The sequence below is a fragment of the Lutjanus erythropterus genome, chromosome 18, assembly GCF_056507025.1.
Source record: "Lutjanus erythropterus isolate fLutEry1 chromosome 18, fLutEry1.hap2, whole genome shotgun sequence".
Classification (NCBI taxonomy): domain Eukaryota; kingdom Metazoa; phylum Chordata; class Actinopteri; order Lutjaniformes; family Lutjanidae; genus Lutjanus; species Lutjanus erythropterus.
In genome coordinates, this window is record NC_139334.1 from 8,845,286 (window position 1) to 8,863,603 (window position 18,318).

General features: G+C 40.1%; 1 protein-coding gene across 2 annotated transcripts; it reads left to right on the forward strand.

The window, feature by feature from the left end:
* The first annotated feature begins 1,278 nt into the window (after positions 1 to 1,278).
* zbtb42 (zinc finger and BTB domain containing 42) lies at positions 1,279 to 5,163 on the forward strand. Of its 2 annotated transcripts, none has more exons than XM_084742425.1 (2): positions 1,279 to 1,456; positions 2,688 to 5,163. In XM_084742425.1, the coding sequence occupies exon 2, from the start codon at positions 2,702 to 2,704 to the stop codon at positions 4,295 to 4,297; it is 1,596 nt and encodes a 531-aa protein (XP_084598551.1). In that variant the 5' UTR covers positions 1,279 to 1,456; positions 2,688 to 2,701; the 3' UTR covers positions 4,298 to 5,163. The 2 variants fall into 2 exon arrangements, with proteins under 2 accessions (XP_084598551.1, XP_084598550.1); XM_084742424.1 differs by lacking the exon at positions 1,279 to 1,456 and adding an exon at positions 1,516 to 2,372.
* Positions 5,164 to 18,318: the final 13,155 nt, after the last annotated feature.

Below are 18,318 nucleotides of genomic sequence, written 5' to 3' on the forward strand. Positions count from 1 at the left end.
GTCATAGTAATGAAAATACAAACAATTGCTTTTTTAAAACAACAATGACTTCATTAGAGACACATCTGAGTTTTCTTTAAAAAAGAAGGTTCTCAGAGGGGTTTTACCTCACAAACAATGCATGATGGGAAGTCAAGTTTCGTTAGAACTTTCTTATCTTAACTTCTAAACAACCACCATAGCTGATTAAAATTTATCTGACTCAGGCAGAAATCATGCTCACGGAGATAATCTTAAAGATTTTTTCACACTACATTTAGTCACATTCACCAACTTCCTTCCTCACTCTCTTAAGTATCTGACAGAGTTTTCCCAGATTGTATAACAACTAGTTAGCAACAGCTATCAGGAAACACATTGTTACATTGAATAAATCATGGATTTCTCTGCATTTGAACATTCCTGGACCATTTGGGATAAAGTAAGTACACAACATAATGAAATATATAACATATGTCGACTGTTTTTATACATTTTAATATGGAAATGTTACAAATGTTGACTCTGATGAAGACCTTAGTCTGTTTGAACTAATAAAGCTGTAAATTGATTAGATGTGCTTTTGTTCCTTCGAGTTACATGTTATAAAAGTCCCTTTAAACTATAAAAAAGAACTGTTTTGGAAAGTTTAAACTCATAAACAATGATTGCTGGGAAGTCTGCCAATATGCCAATCACATTTCTTGAGAAACCTGATTTAATAAGTTGATTGAACTGAGTATAGTACATTCATTCAACTCATTTCAAGTCAGTAGAGTTTGAGTTGAAAGAACTCAACTTTATAAGAGCAAAACTATATACATTTTTAATTGTTTTGAAAAATAAATGCTGAAAGTTTTCAGTTTAATTAAGCTGAATAAATAAAACTTGTATATTTGCCTGAGCGAGAAAATATGAACATTTAAAATCCCATTATCTTCAATCAGGTCTTGGTAGGAAAGGAAAGATCAATCTAATAACACATTTAAACCTGCAGCATTAAGGATTAAGCAGTCTACTTGTAGCAGCATGTTACCAAAAAGATTTTGTTTTTATTTTTAGATTAAACCTGTGTGTTGTCAGCGATCAGCCATTGTTCTACATGTCCAGTCCTTCGCCTCGCCACACTTTAGGATTCATCACCCTGAACGCCCCCCCCCCCCCCCCACTTTCCTGCTCATGGGACAGGTGTTTTAATAAGGCAGCCAATTGATGTTCCCAGTGTACTCTGCTACTTGCTGCCGCTGTGTGAATTCACGGAGTAGTACAGAACTTATTGTGGGGCCGCGCTGATATCGCGAGACTTGTGCCATTATCAACCTGCTTGACACACAGCAGCGCTGAGTGCAGCCTGCCTTGCCAGGGTCGGGACTGTGAAGCTCAAGAAACGACAAGGAGAAGCGAACATCTGGCCGCACATCATGAAAGGACGCCGGGGCTTCTAGGAGAGAACTCGACGATCCGGGCGGGAGTAAATGTGAGTACTGCGTTTTTGTGCTTCGGTAGCGGCGGAAAGCGAAAGTTAAAAGAGTGTCTGTCCCCTTCGCCGCTTCGTTCAGCGCAGTTGGCTTTGCTGCGAGTTCCTCTGCTGTTTAAAAGGCTCCCAGCAATGCGTTTCCCAACACGGACATGGAGCTCGGCTTACTGCGCCTCCAGGCTCTGCTTTCCGATACTCACACTTTTATTTGTCTTCAAAGACGCCGCTAAAAATATACTTATGCATTGTTTTCGGCGGCATCCAACTTAAATATCAATTTCACACGACTTTCTTATAACAATCTGCCTTTTCTGTTTTAAATGAACCCCTTTAAACTAATATCACACAGTTGTGCGCTTGTGTCTCACGAGTGCCACAAAAAAGCTTTTTATTCCCATGTGCGGTTGCAGTTTTTTGGAGATAAATCGTCGGATTGAAAGAGTTAGAAATGGCGTGTGATCTTGTGACACTTATAAATCAAATCTTTCTTCTTCTTCTTCTTTTTTTTTTTTTTTTAAACAAGTTGTGTGTCTTGTTCGGACTGCGTGGCCCAGAGTTAACATATGGCATAAAGGGGAGCACAGCTGGAGGTAGCGTTTCCATTGCGGTGATGTCAGAGCAGCTGACTCCACAGCTTGCAGTGTAATTAGCAAACAGAGCACCAGTTTACTCACTAGTCTGCACTGCTCTTATTTTTTCACCTTCCTTCTCTCCTCTCGATGGACCAGCAGCACTCTCATTCCCAGTTCCGTCTGTGTTATCTGTAAACACACCGCTGTTTGGCCGCTGTGCGTCTGGAAACGCGGCTCCGGTGCGTCACTTTTCGCCAAATTTTGGCGAAGCTCAAGAAGTAAGGCTGAGTGCTAGAAAGCGGAATACTTCGGAGAATTTGGAGAGTGGATCCGTGATAACATGGGTGGGTGAGCGCAGCGTAGCGTGTCCTGCACCACTGGAAAGAATGTGGGATTTATGTTTGTTCTCAAGTTGGATAAAGTTATTGATGCAAAGCCGAAAGTTTTAACCATTTTATGAACTTTTATTTAGGTTTAAGCTCTTGCACGCTTTTTCATACTTTTAAATAATTTATTTTATTTGTCTTAAAGTTATTCCTCTTATTCTGTCTGCTTTAGTTTCTTGGTGTTTGCCTCTGATATGCTTCAACTGCTCAGCTCTGCCCTCAAATGGCTTCATTCCGTTTATCCAGTATCCTGTTTTTCCTGTTTTTCATCAGGTTATGAAGGAAGAATGGAGTTCCCAGACCATAGCCGCCAGTTGCTGCAGTGTCTGAGTCAGCAGCGTCACCAAGGTTTCCTCTGTGACTGCACTGTTCTCGTCGGCGAGGCTCGATTCAAGGCGCACAGAGCCGTGCTGGCCTCCTGCAGCATGTACTTCCATCTCTTCTACAGGGACCAGCTGGACAAAAGGGACGTTGTGCATCTCAACAGTGACATTGTGACAGCCCCGGCTTTCAGTCTGCTCCTTGAATTTATGTATGAGGGGAAGTTGGAATTCAGCACTCTCCCGGTGGAGGATGTCCTGGCAGCAGCCAGTTACCTCCACATGTACGATATAGTCAAAGTGTGTAAAGGCAAGCTTAAAGATAAGGAGCTCTCCTCTCTGGATGAAAAGATGAGCGAGGGTTTGGGACTCAGCTGTCTGGACAGGGAGAACTCCTCCGACAGCGAGCTGCACAGTAAGCAGCTCATCCGGCGACAGCCCCAGACACAGTCTCAGGGGCTGCACAGGGCCCCCCCGGCGGAGGAGTTTGACATGGACAACAGCGAAGTCAGGCTGGCTGTCACAGATTGTGATAGGTCTGCGCAGAGCAGGCAGAAGGCGAACGGTCACTCTGGCAGGTCCCCGGACCTTGTAGGTGTCAATTATGTGTCAGCAGAGGCCGAGCCCTGCGTCCAAACAGCTGGAAAAACAAAAGCTGATGTCAGTAGTTCCACCGTATCGCTGTCCCAGAGGTCCCGGGCTTCAGATGACATGGACTGTGCACTGGATTTGTCTTTCAAGCCTCTGTCTAGCAGAGATCCCTTACACCCCTCCTACGTCTCGGGACAGCTGGCCCTCGACAGCCAGCAGCAGGGCACTGAGCCACTTGTTAAAGACGAACACGACTTGCTGTCAGAGCAGGAGGACAGTGAGCCGATGAGCCCTGAGAGCCAGCGCTTTGGGAATAGTGCCAGGAGCTCAGTGGTGACAGGGTTCGCTGCCCTCTTCCCAGGCAACAACGGCTCCACAGCCGCCCTGCTCTCCCAGGAGGAGGACCTGATGGACGAGGAGGGGGAGGCCTGCAGGAGGAGGGAGGGCGCCCCGGGCAGGGAGGTAGAGGAGAGGAGGGGGAGGCTGCTGGGGGACAGCGAGGAGGAGGAGGAGGACGACTTGGCCTCTTCAGACATCTCCACCTCCAGCGGGGTGCTCCTGCCCCCGGGGCAACAGGTGTGCGTGTGCCCCCTCTGCAGCAAAGTCTTCCCCAGCCCCCACGTGCTGCAACTGCACCTCAGCTCACACTTCCGCGAGAAGGACGGCGCCCGCTCCAAGCTTTCCCCGGACGGCTCGGTCCCCACCTGCATGCAGTGCAACAAGACCTTCTCCTGCATGTATACGCTCAAACGCCACGAGCGCACGCACTCTGGCGAGAAGCCATACACCTGTGGCCAGTGCGGCAAGAGCTTCCAGTACTCCCATAACTTGAGTCGGCATGCGGTAGTCCACACACGTGAGAAGCCTCATGCTTGTAAGTGGTGCGAACGGCGCTTCACCCAGTCAGGGGACCTGTACCGCCACATCAGGAAGTTTCACTGTGGCCTTGTCAAGACTCTCGCCATTGGATAAAACCCCTCTCAGCAGTGCCATGACATGAGACAGAATGTCTTTTCATACACAATATTACTACTGAACTATTTCCCCATTAGTACACACACACTGGCAGTTTGTTGGAGACATATCTTTTGGATTCTACCCCCCATTTGGCATTTCTCAAGTTAAAGATGTAGCAACTTTAAAACTGGAGCTGTTTTCTGTGTTTCAGAGGCAGGCAGGTGGAGGTGCGCAGGCTGTTAGGATAAAAGATGGGTGCTGTGAAACTCTGAAGCTGGATCTAGTGTGGACGAAGGTGAACAAATCAGATGATGCACTTGTTTGTTTTCTGTCTTGTTTGTGTCAATCTGTTGAGTTTATTTGAGGAGTTGCTGAAAGCATCCCACGTCGGGTGATAGAGCTAATGCTAACATATGTTAATACAATCGTCAGGAGTGAGTGAAACTTTTATTTGTGCACATGGGAGATCAGAACCGTCCGTGAGTAGCAATATATGATTTTTTAACTCTATTATTATTTATTTTTTTGGGATTTGTTTAGTCCTTAACAAGTAAACTATCATAAGGCAGCAAAACTAATGAAGTCTGACTACTGGAAGTGTAATTATTTCTTTTTTCATGGAAGTAGATCTTTTTGTTTGGTCAAAATGAAGTTTTTCTTATAATAAGAGGCAAGCAGCCCATCATTTCACCGTATTTCTTTTTTCTCTGCCTTGGGGAGAGCTCTTTAGTTGTGAGTGAGCACATATTGATGGAAATTGCCTTCTTAGGGCTGGGTATCGTTCAAAATTCTGTACTTTGATAGCAAGTCCTGAATTGCAGGTCCTGAACTTCTTCAATGCCAGTGTCATCCCACCCATTTAAACAAAATGAAAATGACATTATAGTACAAATCTTTTAGTTTTATTTTTGAGCTCCTTTTACACACTCAAAGCAGTTTCATAACAAAAATCTATCACAAGTGGAACAATATTTAACAGTTGTGCATCCAAAAATGAGTACAACAGTCCAGATAGCAAGTTTGTGCCATAGACTGTATATTAAATAGGTTGAAACCTATTTAATATACAGTCTATGATTGAAGCAAGTTGTTTCCCCCTTTCCCAAACTCGAGGAAACTCAAAGAGGCTGCAGGGACACTGCAGAAGGTGAACACAGCATCGTAAATCAACAATAACGAGTGAAGACCAGTCCTCCACTGTGTCAATGCAAAGCTAAGACTGTTATCCTGAAAAAACCCAAAAAAACTCCACTGCTCCGAAAATACACACTCTGGAGTTTGAGTCCAGTGACTGCCTATCTTACTGTCTGCCAGACTCCATTAGCATATTGCTCTAGTTAACCATCATAAACATCTACTCCTTCTAAAACATTATTAATGATTTCTTATTGCTCGTAAAAACAGGCAAACAGTGACACAAGTTATGGTCTGGCATGAAAATGTCAAAGAGGACACCACCACCACCACCACCGTAGTATTTACTGTGAGAGAAGCAAATATTTCAACTTAGCGTGTTTCCTTAATCTCTGATGACATATCATCAGAATTTTATAATTTATTGCAGTAATATAATATATTATAGATTTCTCCCTTACGTTATCTGTTTCAAATCTCTGGTTTCACATTTCAGCACACTGGCATTTTTTCACTCGGAGCAGTTTCATAAAAAATAAACCACAAGTTGGAAAATTCACTCCTTAGTGTCAAAATTTGTTATCAAACGACAAAGCATTTTTCAATAGTCAATAGTATTGACGCAGTTTAGTAAAAGCACTGAAGTTCGGTACCTAGCCCTAAGCCTTCTCATTATTACCTAAAAAGAAGTTAATCGGACGAGGAGGGGTGGAGATGATCAAAAGCTAATGCCTGTAACTCTGGTGCCTACTGAAATCTTTTGCATTTCACCTCGTGTACTTAAACAAGAATGAGATATATCACCATGCCTTGAAAAAAAAAAAAAAAAAAAAAATCAGGATTACACCCCACATACCAGGTGGTAACAAAGGTAACTCATCCATGAGTGTCCTTAATTAAATCATTTACAAGAATGTTATAAAAGTATGTAAATCATCTTGTCCATTAAATGTTTATTGACTTGTTTGGGTTAAAAGCGAATAGTAAATTACCTTGTTATTTCCTGGTGTGGAATAAGGGGTGCGCTGGCGAGGTGTTTAGCAGGCAGGGAGGGGACAGAGTTGTTGTTGGCGCTGTTCATCAAAGCTGTGCTCCACACGTGCCATTCAGCCCAATCTACTGACTTTTCTTTCTTTGAATTAACTGTTTTCATACATCTTCTTACTGTATGTGTGTAAGTTACTACTGATGAGCCTTTAGCGATACTGCCCTCGAAAGAAACCGATTCAGGATTCTTAAACGGGGGGGGCGTTAGCACTAAAAAGCTCATGATATTTGTCTAATCTGTCCTGAGAAGACTTGATCAGAATTTATTTATTAGTTTGGTTCAGGGTTTACTGTAGGTGTAGTCCTCGTTTCTATAAGCTTGAGAGACATCGCGTCTTGCCTAGCGATCTTGGTACTCATTAACTGGTATTTTTTGGGGCTGTCTGTTCATTTTCTCTGTGCAAATCAAGTTACTGTAATTGTATTGTGTAGAAATCTCTGCGGAGTGTTCAAGATTTGTCACATGGAAAATAGAGAAGCACTTGTTTTTAGCATGCATATAGTTTCAACACTATTGTCTAGGCTGCTATTTCTTACTATTATGTATATTTAATGTAAATATATATTCTATTTATCAAACTGTTTGTTTTTCCGTGTAAGGTGGAAGAGAGTCAGGTGTCTTATAATTAAGGCTGCAGTCTCTTAAAAAGTGTCACGTCTTCCCAAGGGGGTTCGGTTCCTTTTCCATATTCAAGACTCACTACAAATCAGAGCAGTTTATACCTCTCTGAGAGCTGTTCTGCCACAGGAGACAGTTGTTCACAAGCACAGCCACACTGATACAGCACTGGCTACCTATAGAAATAAGACAATACAGTCATTGTCCCCCCCCCCAACCACCACCACCAAGTCCCAGGTAGTTCTCAAGGGATCATTGTGTATCTCCCTCCGAGCTGTGGGGAGAAAAGGCAGCGCAAGTCTCTCTTTGCACTTTTCTGTATTGAATGGAGCCATTGGAATGTGAGAAATGTATTTAGCAAAGGGAGACCAAGGACACTGTAAACAGGTGTATTGTCTCGAGGCATCAAAGAACAGGGCCCCCCCCCCAATCCCAGCATGCAGTAGATAAACGCTTCATTGTTCCTCGACATGGAGGAGATACCACGGTGATTTGATTGCACATCTATCAAGAGAATATCACAATAATCAGAGTATTGTTTTCCAAGTGCTTGATTTAGAAAAGATTGTCAACAATGTGTCTGGCGACTGTGACGATAAGAGGTCTGATGTAGGTGCTGACAACCTGTCCATTTCACACCCTAAGGTGTTTTTTTTTTTTGTATTATACATTTATCACACGGTAAAAAAAAAACAAAAAAAGTTGGGAAAACCCACAATTTCAGGCAACTGTTCACTAAATGGTCGAGATTGTAATCAATTTCAAACTTTTAAGTTTCTAGATTAACTGCGGAAAAAAGGTTCCAAAAAAGTCTGCACTGTAAAAAAAAAAAAAAAAAGGTTGAGTTTTCTCAAAAATGTTTTTTTGCTTTGAATTGAACAAAAGTTTTGCCAACCTATAATCTTTTGTTGAGGAAATGTATTCAACATGAATCTTTGAGTCATAGAACCCCCCAAAATGTATTTCTAAAATTGTTCACTGTGAACCAGATTTGCCATTATTTGGATTGACGTTAAATGGATGAAAATGTTAAATTAATAACCACTATTCATTTTCATGTCGCTGAGTTTACTCAACAGTTTTTGAAATACAATTTTTTGAGGGATTCAAGTTTATCTAAAAGTAAATGATCTCAACAAAACGTTATTTGTTGGTAAGACTTTTGAGTTGGGCTGAAAACTAATCTATCGAATCTGTTGAAGTTGCCTTGAAATTTTGATTTTTTTAAACTTTTTCACTTTTACAGTGGACCTTCTTATCTTTTGTTGGGATGATGTAATTTTCTCTTTAAAAAACTTGAATCTTTGAGTTTGAAAAACCAAAAAAGTATTTCAAAAATTGAGTAAATGAATTAAGCTGAAAGTGAATAATGTTTTTCAGCTGCTACCATTTAATTTTCAACCACATAAATAATGACATATTGGACTCACTGTGAACAATTTCGAAATACAGAATTTTTGAGGGTTTCTAACACTCAATGATTTAAGTTTATCTATTGAAGACAAGTAAATTATCACAACAAAAGTTTGTAAGTTGGCAAAATGTTCTCAACTTTTTTTTTAACAGTGCACCAAGACTTCTTTCAGGACACAGAAATGAATTCATGCTTGATTTCTCAACATTTGCAGATGGTTTGTCAAGCGTTTTGTAAATGTCGGAGCCCAAGTCGAGAAGGAATCAAACCATTTCTCTCAGAATTACTGCAATCTGTTTTCATTCTCCTCCAGTGAATGAGGCTGGTGTGTAGTTTTTGATTTATAAGAAATGAGATTTTGGCTCCCTGTTTACTTGCACAAACACTCCCTCTTGTTCGCATGAGTTTAATCACTTCCGTTAGTCGTCAGAACAATAGATAAATGTCAGATGTTGTCGTGTTAATAATGTATATTTCAATCAGAACACACAGGAATGTAGATTTGGTCGCCGTTTCAGTTTTTTAAAGAAACATTTCTTATGTGGTGCAAATTAAATAGCTTGATTCTCTAATGTACATGTGTACAGAGGTAGAAAAACTAACGATATGTGAAGAATTGTTTCTTTTTATTGTTTGCAGTCTTTATTTATACCTCCAGGATGATCACCAAATGTGCCTTGTAGACACACGGATAGGTGTTGCATCTGGAGAAGCCCTTTTTCTATATTGTGTACATTTTTGCCCTGGACTGCGGTGGTAAAGTTCACATCACAGCAACAGTGGCCGCTGAAGTTATTCACAACTGTTTTTCTATCATATCAAAATGTTCAAATCAGACAAACTAAAAGGTTTAAAGTCCATTTATTTTTGCTGCTTTGCGAGAGATTACGTTGAAGTTTTTGAGATTTATTTGACCAGTTTTGTTTTATGTGAATAAATCTGTTGTGGACGTGTTCAACTGAAGACAAGCATTTTTGTGATTTGGCTTTTTGCAGCCGATACTACTGGGAACTAACAGTCCAGTCCTTAGTTAATGTCACTGTTGAATGTGAAACACTGAGATGTTGATTGTTGACTTCTATGGAAACAGTGCTACTCTTGATCGAGGGCTATGTTTGCCTAACTCATGCTGTATGATCTTTTAAGTCTAAAAAAAATGACTTTACTGATACTGGAATTTTTGTCCTCTGCAGGTTACAACTGTGAAATTGTGTATAATCATGATGAAAAATATTTATTATTGCATTTTGCTTCTTGTGCAACATTTGACTGTCTCAGTTTTAATTTGGTTAAAAAAAAAAGGAAAAAAAGCTTCTAAATGTCAAACGGAAATCTTTTTAATAGAATTTGTAGAAGTGCCATTAGAATTTAATATAATTTTTTAATAAGAAAGGTATATTTTATAGTAATCAATTGCTTCAGTGTTAGTGGTGTAGAGATTAGAGGACAATCTTTATGCAGAATTGACATTGCTTAGATATTGAGGCAATTTACTTTGATCTATAACTGTATGTGCATTTTTCCTTGTTTGCGCTTTTGGAGTGTGCTTGTGTGTGTGTGCTGTGGAAATGTGACAATCTTGATTTAGGTCTTTCTTAAGATTATGCATAGAATTAAATGGAACAACTTTCTTTCTTTGTGTGGATTTGATTCATTCACTGACTTTGCACTGTCACACTAGTTTTCACACCCTTTAAGAATATATATATACACACACATATGTATGTATGTGTAGACTGATACTGGATTTTTTGGGGCAGATGCTGATACTGATATTAGGGAGTGAAAAGATTCTGAGAAAAGACAGAGATGACTGGTTAGTCTGTATACTCATCTGTAAATGGACAATGTACAACAGGGAAAACCTACCAATCCAGGTGCTTCAGAAAATAAATGGGAATTGAGAAAGAGAAAATGTTTCAATGTTGGCATTTAAAAAAAAAAAAAAAAACTATATAAAAGTCTTTTTAATTTTGTCCTTCCTTGTCATTACCATCATTTTTTGTGCCTGAATTGCCTTCCAAAGAAAACTCTGATATCGATATATGGGCCAGTATTCTTTATGTCTATATTTTATATACAGAAGTATGAATAAAAAACAACTTTAATTGAGAAAAGAATCAAAAATACATAAAACACTGATGCAAAAGAACCCCGAGCAGGTCTAATCAGCAACATAACTGAAAACCCTTGTGAGAGTCTGCAGGGCCTTTAATCTACAACAGTGCATCATATTTAATAAGGTGATCATATGTTTGAATGTAAAATCATAGTGTAGTAAATGTAGTGAGCTAAAAAGTACAACGTTGCCCTCTGAAATGCATTGGAGTAGAAGTATAAAGTAACCTAAGTAGGACATACTTGAGTAAAGTACCTCTAAATACTTCAAAATTATACTTGAGTAAATATACATATAGTTACTTTGCACCACGGCCTGTCAATATATCAATTTCAGACAAACAATTTTAGTCATCAGCTTTGAGTTGAATAAAAGTGAAAGTAAGACTCTGGTGCGGTGACAACAACAGCACATTACAGAGGAGCCCTCGTCTGACACGCAGCAGCAACACTCATCCAGACGGGAAGCACTGCTATGTGTACAGAGACAACAGAATGTGATAATACTGCTGGTCTTACAGGCCCGATCCCTCTGAAACCATAAACTGAGCTCAAGGACGGACGGAGCAGTTTCAAGATGGGCTCCCATTGTTCCTGACCTGTTGCCAATACTCTCCAGACAAGATAAACCTGGAAGAACAAAGCTAGTTGGCTTTGTTGTGTAATTATTACTAAAAGTCAACACTACACACACACACACACACACACACACACACACACAGGTGGTGGAAAGTAACTAATTACATTTGCTCAAGTACCATACCTAAGTACAATGTTGAGGCAATTTCCATTTTCTGCTTCTTTATACTTCTACTCCACTACTTCTCAGAGGGAATTATTGTACTTTTCACTCTGCTGAGTTGTATTATTAAAGATAAGGAATAAAAGTTTACAACATAAACAAAGTACAAACATTTCATTGCTGTACTTCACGTCTCTATAATTATTTTTACTTTTTACTCTTTTTTTTTATTCCTTAACACAAATAAATGTCCCTTCTGCTTTATATTTTCAAAACAGGCTCATTACTTAATTTTAATGCATCTGAGGGCAGTTACTGATTATTTTATTTTGCATCACTGTGTGCCGACTTCCTAACATCAAGACAGATTTCAACCTAAATGGATGAGACAACACATAGAAAAGACGATTCCCTGGTGTATCCATCAGTGCATGTACGCATGATAGACATAACAAGATGAAAATGTAAAAGATGTAACAGGACAAAACAAGATGAAATCAATTTAAAAGACGTAACAAGATGAAAATTATGTTAAAGATGTGACTAGACAAAAAGATTTAAAAGATCTAACAAGATGAAAATGACGTAAAAGATGGAAAAGGCATAACAAGATGTAACAAGATCAAAATTGCATAACAAGTCGAAAATGACATAAAAGATGTAACAAGACAAAACAGCATAAAAGATCTAACAAGATGAAAAAGATATAAAAGACATAAAAAGACAAAATCGATGTCAAATATGTAATACGACAAAAATTACATAAAAGAGGTAAAAATATAAAAACAACTCGAAAAGTTGTAAAAAAAAAATGTAAAAATGTAAAACGTATCAAGACAAAACAGAGAGTGGGAGAATCAGCCATGAGGAAAAATAAGAAATATCCTTCAGAGGATAACTTTTTACTTTAATACTCTGAGCTCATTTCAGAGGTTTTTATTTTGTTTAACACATGTATCTGTACTTTTACTTGAATGTGTATAGTTTTGCCACCTCTGGTATTTCTACACTGTGGTATTGGTAGTTTTACGTCAGTTAAGGGTCTGAGTACTTCTTCCATCTCTCTCTCACACACAGATCTATTTGTAAGTAAACAAACACATACCAACTATGTGTCTAGTTGAGGAACTTCATACCAATTCACTGGACACTTTGAATGGCGAGAAGTTTTAATTATTTCCTCGCTGCACCATGAAAGAAATCCAGCTGCTCTGCTACGTGATCCCAATGGGGATGTGCTCGGGTTCCCACCGCCCTCCCCCCAGATCCCAGCTCACCCATTCTGGGAACGCCATATAGACAAGGGCCGCATCCAACTGCCCCTGCCCCCATCTATCCTACCTCCACCCCCACAGCCCCCAAAACCACGGCCCCAAACCTCGGCCTCATCCCACCACTCTATTGTGTGCGTGGGTAGTAGCTCAGCCAGGCTATTGTCTGGCCCAGCTCCCCAGCACGTACTTTATGCACAAACAGACGACACAGCGGCGCTAGCCAGGCAGCTCCAACATAAAGAAAACAATGTCCTCCCAAGATCATTCATAAACACCCCGAACAGCTCCAGCCAGCTCACAGTAAATAAGGGCCCTCTGCAACGCTGCGGCCACCTCACACTGTAAACATCCACAGCAGCAGCAGCAGCAGCAGCAGCAGGCCTCAGAGCGCTCACTGGCACCAACATCTCACATCTGCCTGACGGGATCCAGGGCTTACTTAGACTGCCTGGTGTGTGTGTGTGTGTGTGTGTGTGTGAGTGTGTGACTCTTATGAACCAAAACCTTCACATGGAAAGTAGGGCCCATGTGATAGGGCTTAGCTGCAGGGTGACGAGCTGGGATATGTGCAGTGTAACTCGATGGTGTAATAAAACATTCCTCTCCGAGGCTCAAAGCCCGGCTCATTTGGCTGTGAGTGGCTTTCTGCGTGTGTGTGTGTGTGTGTGTGTGTTTGTGCGTATGTGTGTTTAGAGGCACTTCAGAGAAGTTGAGAGGAAAGTTGTAAGTGTCCACCACCTCAACAAGGCCAGCGGTGGGAGCCCTTGACCTCTGAAGGGACGGACTGCCAGGGACAGCTGGTGTGGCCTGTGTTTATTTATTTATTTCTTAACAAAAGACAGGTGGTCACACTTGAAAAGGGCACACAAACACAGTCACACATGCGCTTGTGTACAGACAATGCACACTCACGCCCACACACACGCATGAGTAGATTTCTTTTTCTCTCTCCACATGCATATGGTTATCATCCACTTAATTTTGGAGGAGCCATTCTTTTGACTTTCAGAAAATCAAGATCACATTGTGCCCAAGAATAAAAAAAAATGAATTCCCAATTATTAATAGAAGAGAATAGTCTGGGGCCACATTACAGAAACGTCCTTAAATTTAGACAGTTTTCCCTATTTGGTATTAGAGAAGCAAATTGTAAGTAATTTAAGGAATCCATCTTATCATAGATTAGGAAATCCTCTTATCACCTCTTACCACCATGTCCAACATAAACTGTGTAAAAACAATAAAAGAGCAGCCATATAGATTAACAAGTTCGCTAACACTACAGTTAGCTACTGCTAGCAAACTCTACTGTTACTAGTATTAGAGAACACCACCATTAGCTACTGCTAGCTTAAACTAACATTAGCTCAAACTACCAACTACTGTTAGCGAACGCTATTGTTAGCTTCTGCTGGAGAACATTACCATCGGCTACACAAAGAACACTACCGTTGGTTAGCTAACATGAACTAATTTATAAGTTAGCTACTACTATGGTGAAAAAGTGAAAGTTAGGACAGTTTAACAGTGATTCTGTCTGCCGGTGGAAAAGGAGAATCATCAGTTCATCACAGCAGAAGTTTTTAATAAAAAACTTTTGGTGAAAGTTACTTTGTGGATGTACAATATTTTTCCTCTGCTGCTTTTTGTCCACAGAGGCCTCTAAAATCAACAAAATATTAAAGTTCCTTGTAGCAGCTTTAAATTTATTATTGTAAATATATCTATTGTATTATTAATCACTGCACATATGTATGTTTCTTATATCAAAACATGCCAATTGTATTTCAAGTAGGAAAATGTAAAAAAAAAAACATATGTGACAATAGTCTCCCCTACACCACATCAACTGCTACAAGTGCATAAATACATATCAACTAGTGCTCCCACACTGGGTTTGCCTTTTTTGGAGTGGCTCGCCCTGACAGTGCCAAGACAGTGTGTCCTTGGTCCACTGTACAGCTGTCACTTACTCACACTCGTTGACGCATATTTATAGCAGCAGCATCACTGGGCTCGTCGCTCGCCACACACTCAGACCACAGCTGGTCCCCGAAAGAATGGGTGAAAGACAAAGCCACGTGCTCCCGCTGGCCGACTGCAGTTGGTCCTGTCTGGAGCACCGTGGGTGATTATGTGGCCCCCTTCTCCTTTGCAGACACCCAGCCATACATGTACCAAGGAGAAGATGAGGACCATTCGTAGGGGAGGGTGTGAGGGTGGGGGAGGCACACCACTGTGACCTTTTTTTTTTTTTTTTCTCCTTTGGGTGTCTCGGATGGGGATGTGCTGAAAACCCAGACAGCTGCAACCTCTTGTTTTGAAGGTACATAAACAAATCACATCATTACGGAGTTAAGAGGGAGCAGAGGGAGAGAGCATCCTTTGTTCAACAATCAATATAGTAACATGTTTGGGTAAATGCATCTGGAGTCCCAGTGATTTTTTTTACTCATATTTGGGAGAGGGATAAGACACGAGAAGCATATCACCAATACTATTTGCCAGAGCTGTGAACAAATTTGATGACTTTAGACTAAAGTCAACAAAGTCAAATCACTCGCAACTTGACTTTGCTTGAACACCAGTGACTCATGACTTCACTTGGACTTGAGCCTTTTTCCCTGAAAAAAAAAAGTCCCCAACTTAAAATGTGTTATTTAAAGGTTTAATTCGTAACATTTTTGTTTTGAGAGATATTTTTAAAAAACAGCCACAGAACTTTTAGAAAGTAAAAATATCACTTTTCTTCAAACAAAATCAATGGTAAATTAATAATTTTACAAGTTTGTAAGGGTCCAAATTGAATGTTTTGTTTATGTTTTTGTTTTAATTAATGAACTGGCAACCGCTGGAATGGAACTGAAGGGGGCAGGAGGAGTGTGACCTCTAGTGGCTGGATGTTATCAATAGTGCCTTTAAGCAGTGTGTTATGGATCAATTAATTTCCCTTCATTTCCTGAATCAACTGATGTTAATGCTTTTCATTCCAGGACAGCTGACACCCAGTTCCCCAGAGCCACGTTCATTTTAACCACTCCAGCAGCAGTCAATCACGTTGCAGGACACGAGGGTAAAAAAGTACAGATGGAGCTGCAACAACTTCTAACTTAATTTGACATTTGAAGTTGCGTAAAGAACAGTAAGTCGAGGCTAATACTCACTGTTGCATTTTGACCTGTTTAGGACTCAAAACTCGGAGTTTAGGACTTGAGATTTGTCAGTCTTGTTCCACCTCAGCTTTACAGATCCTCTCCAAACGTGTTAATATACATATAAATTTCTCTTCTCCGAATATTAATGTGTATCTGTATCCTTTCACACATAAAGTTAAATTGTTAAGATCTCTTAAATGACATCTATTCCTTCTTATTCATTAATAAATCCTGAATCTATAAATATAAGTTGAACAGCTGGGCAACAGGTGTTTCCTACGTCACTGTAAAGTCCCCTCTCAGTGTTTGTGCGCTGGAGGCTTCATGTTACCACATCGTACTTTTGCAAGTTGAATATTGAACAAGATTTGGTTTCCAAACTGTCTGTGATGTCATAATTTATACTTGTAGACATGCCTGTGAAATCAGCACATAGAAACTTTCCACTTTCAGCAGGTCAATGTGAAAACATCCTTTTGGTGTCAAACTCTGCACATACCTCATCCTGTACTGTGAAGCTCAAATCTCCAACTGTAGCAACAAGAAGAAAAGGACATTTTGAGCAGAGGGGACTTTAAGTATTGAGGCAATAGCTGAGATTAAACTGAAGGAATAATGAATAATTCGTGAGGCTGTGTTCTTTACAGACGACACTCTTTTCTCCACTGTCATTCATTATACTACTCCCTTTCTCCTAGACACACGTTTACTAAAAGGAAGTCTGATGTGATGATTTGATTGTTGAAAAGGAGCTGAAGATATTTGTGGGTCACTGGGACTCATAATTCCAAACAATATTACTGAGATAATTAAGACAGTCAGCTAATTAAGTCATCTCCAAGGTCATAAAGGACCAGAAGACACAGAGGTGAATAGGATACAATTTCTTTCTCTCTTTTGTTCTTATAATATTTGATGGACTTAGCAAAAGAATAAATTGACAGCTCTACTTCAGCAAAAAGTTATTATTGGGCTGCAGTTTTGAATTCATGGATTAAGTCAAACAGACAAGATGGCTCATCAGATATTACAAACATTTAACAGTAATTTTAATTTATGACAGAACAATAATCTTATTGGAAATGTTATTGGCTACTTGTTGATTTGACATATTTTTAAGGGGAAATTAAAAATGAAGAGCCAGGTAAATAAATCCAACTTTAGAAATGTTATTAATAGTATAATATAAATTATTATTTTTCCATCTCTTTAGGCCTGCAACTATTATTCAGTATTGATTATCTCAACACTTAATCAATTTGTCAGAAAAACAAAAGACACAAAATAATGAATATGGTTCAGTCTCAGGTGATGTCCTCGATGTTTTGTTTGACCAACAATCCAAACTACATAGATATTCACTTTGCAGTGATGTATAACGGAGAGAAAAAGTCAATTCTTTGAGAAGCAGTAAATGGCGAATATTCTGCTTTGAAAAAAGAAAGTTGCCTATTTGTTTGTTACTGATCGACTAAATCTTTCAGCTCTATATTTCATAAAACTATAACTATTAGCTAAACAAATCCACCAGCATTACAATTATGGACATCTCTGCTGAATTTTATGAGTCAAGCACTGTTTTATCTTCAATAAAATAATAATAAAGAACACAAAAATGGAAAGTCTTCCCGTCAAGTGTTTTATGTCCACCTCTGATTTCCTTGAAGCCTTATCAAGAAATGTGCAGACAACTTGACGCCCTGCTTGCCAGCAGCTGTCTGTTCACTCAGCCAGAAATCAAGCTGGTGCTCGCGGACACCAACTGCAGAGCTCCCCAAAGACCAGAGCCACAACTGGCCCGCTGAGCAGGGGATGTGACTCACAGCTCGTAGGCGCATTTGCAATAAGCTCCAGGAAGTGCACTCATCCAAGCTAATATCTATAAGACCGTGTCATGTGACCGATTTCTATAAAGCAGTGCTGAGGACTTCTGCCACCAAGAACAATTACTCACAGTGTACAATACCTGACCCTGAAAGCAGTCATCATCGGTGACGAGCCGCGGCCAACAGAAAGTGATGACTGCACCTCAAGGTCATGTCCAGCAGGGATAATTGTAGCCAAATTGTCTGCTGTGCCGCAAAGCCCTGGTTCTGTTCAACCTCTGGCTCTGCTTGTTTTAATAAATACATCTGATAGCACATTCTCAAGGTCAGTGCACACGGGCTGGACTGGAGTTTCATTTTTGTTGCCAAGAGAGGACTTTCGTACTTCCAACTAAAAAAGGTTAAAAAAAAAAAGTGTGCTTCTTTAGTATAGTGAGATAAATGTGTTCATCCAGCGGAGAAGCCGCCTGGGCTTGTGTGTTACCCTGAAAGTGGTCCAGTCTGAAAGGAACTCATCCCTCAACTGAGTCCTTGAAGTGTGCTGCCATCTGCTGATGCATCTACAACACTGGATAACAGTTGGGTCACCTTTTAGTCTTCAGACATCCCGTTTCGATTCCTGTATTATTCAACAAATTCCCCTTTAATTAATCCGAACACACACCGTGACCTTTTTTAATGACAGTTGCACCAAAGAGAACACAACA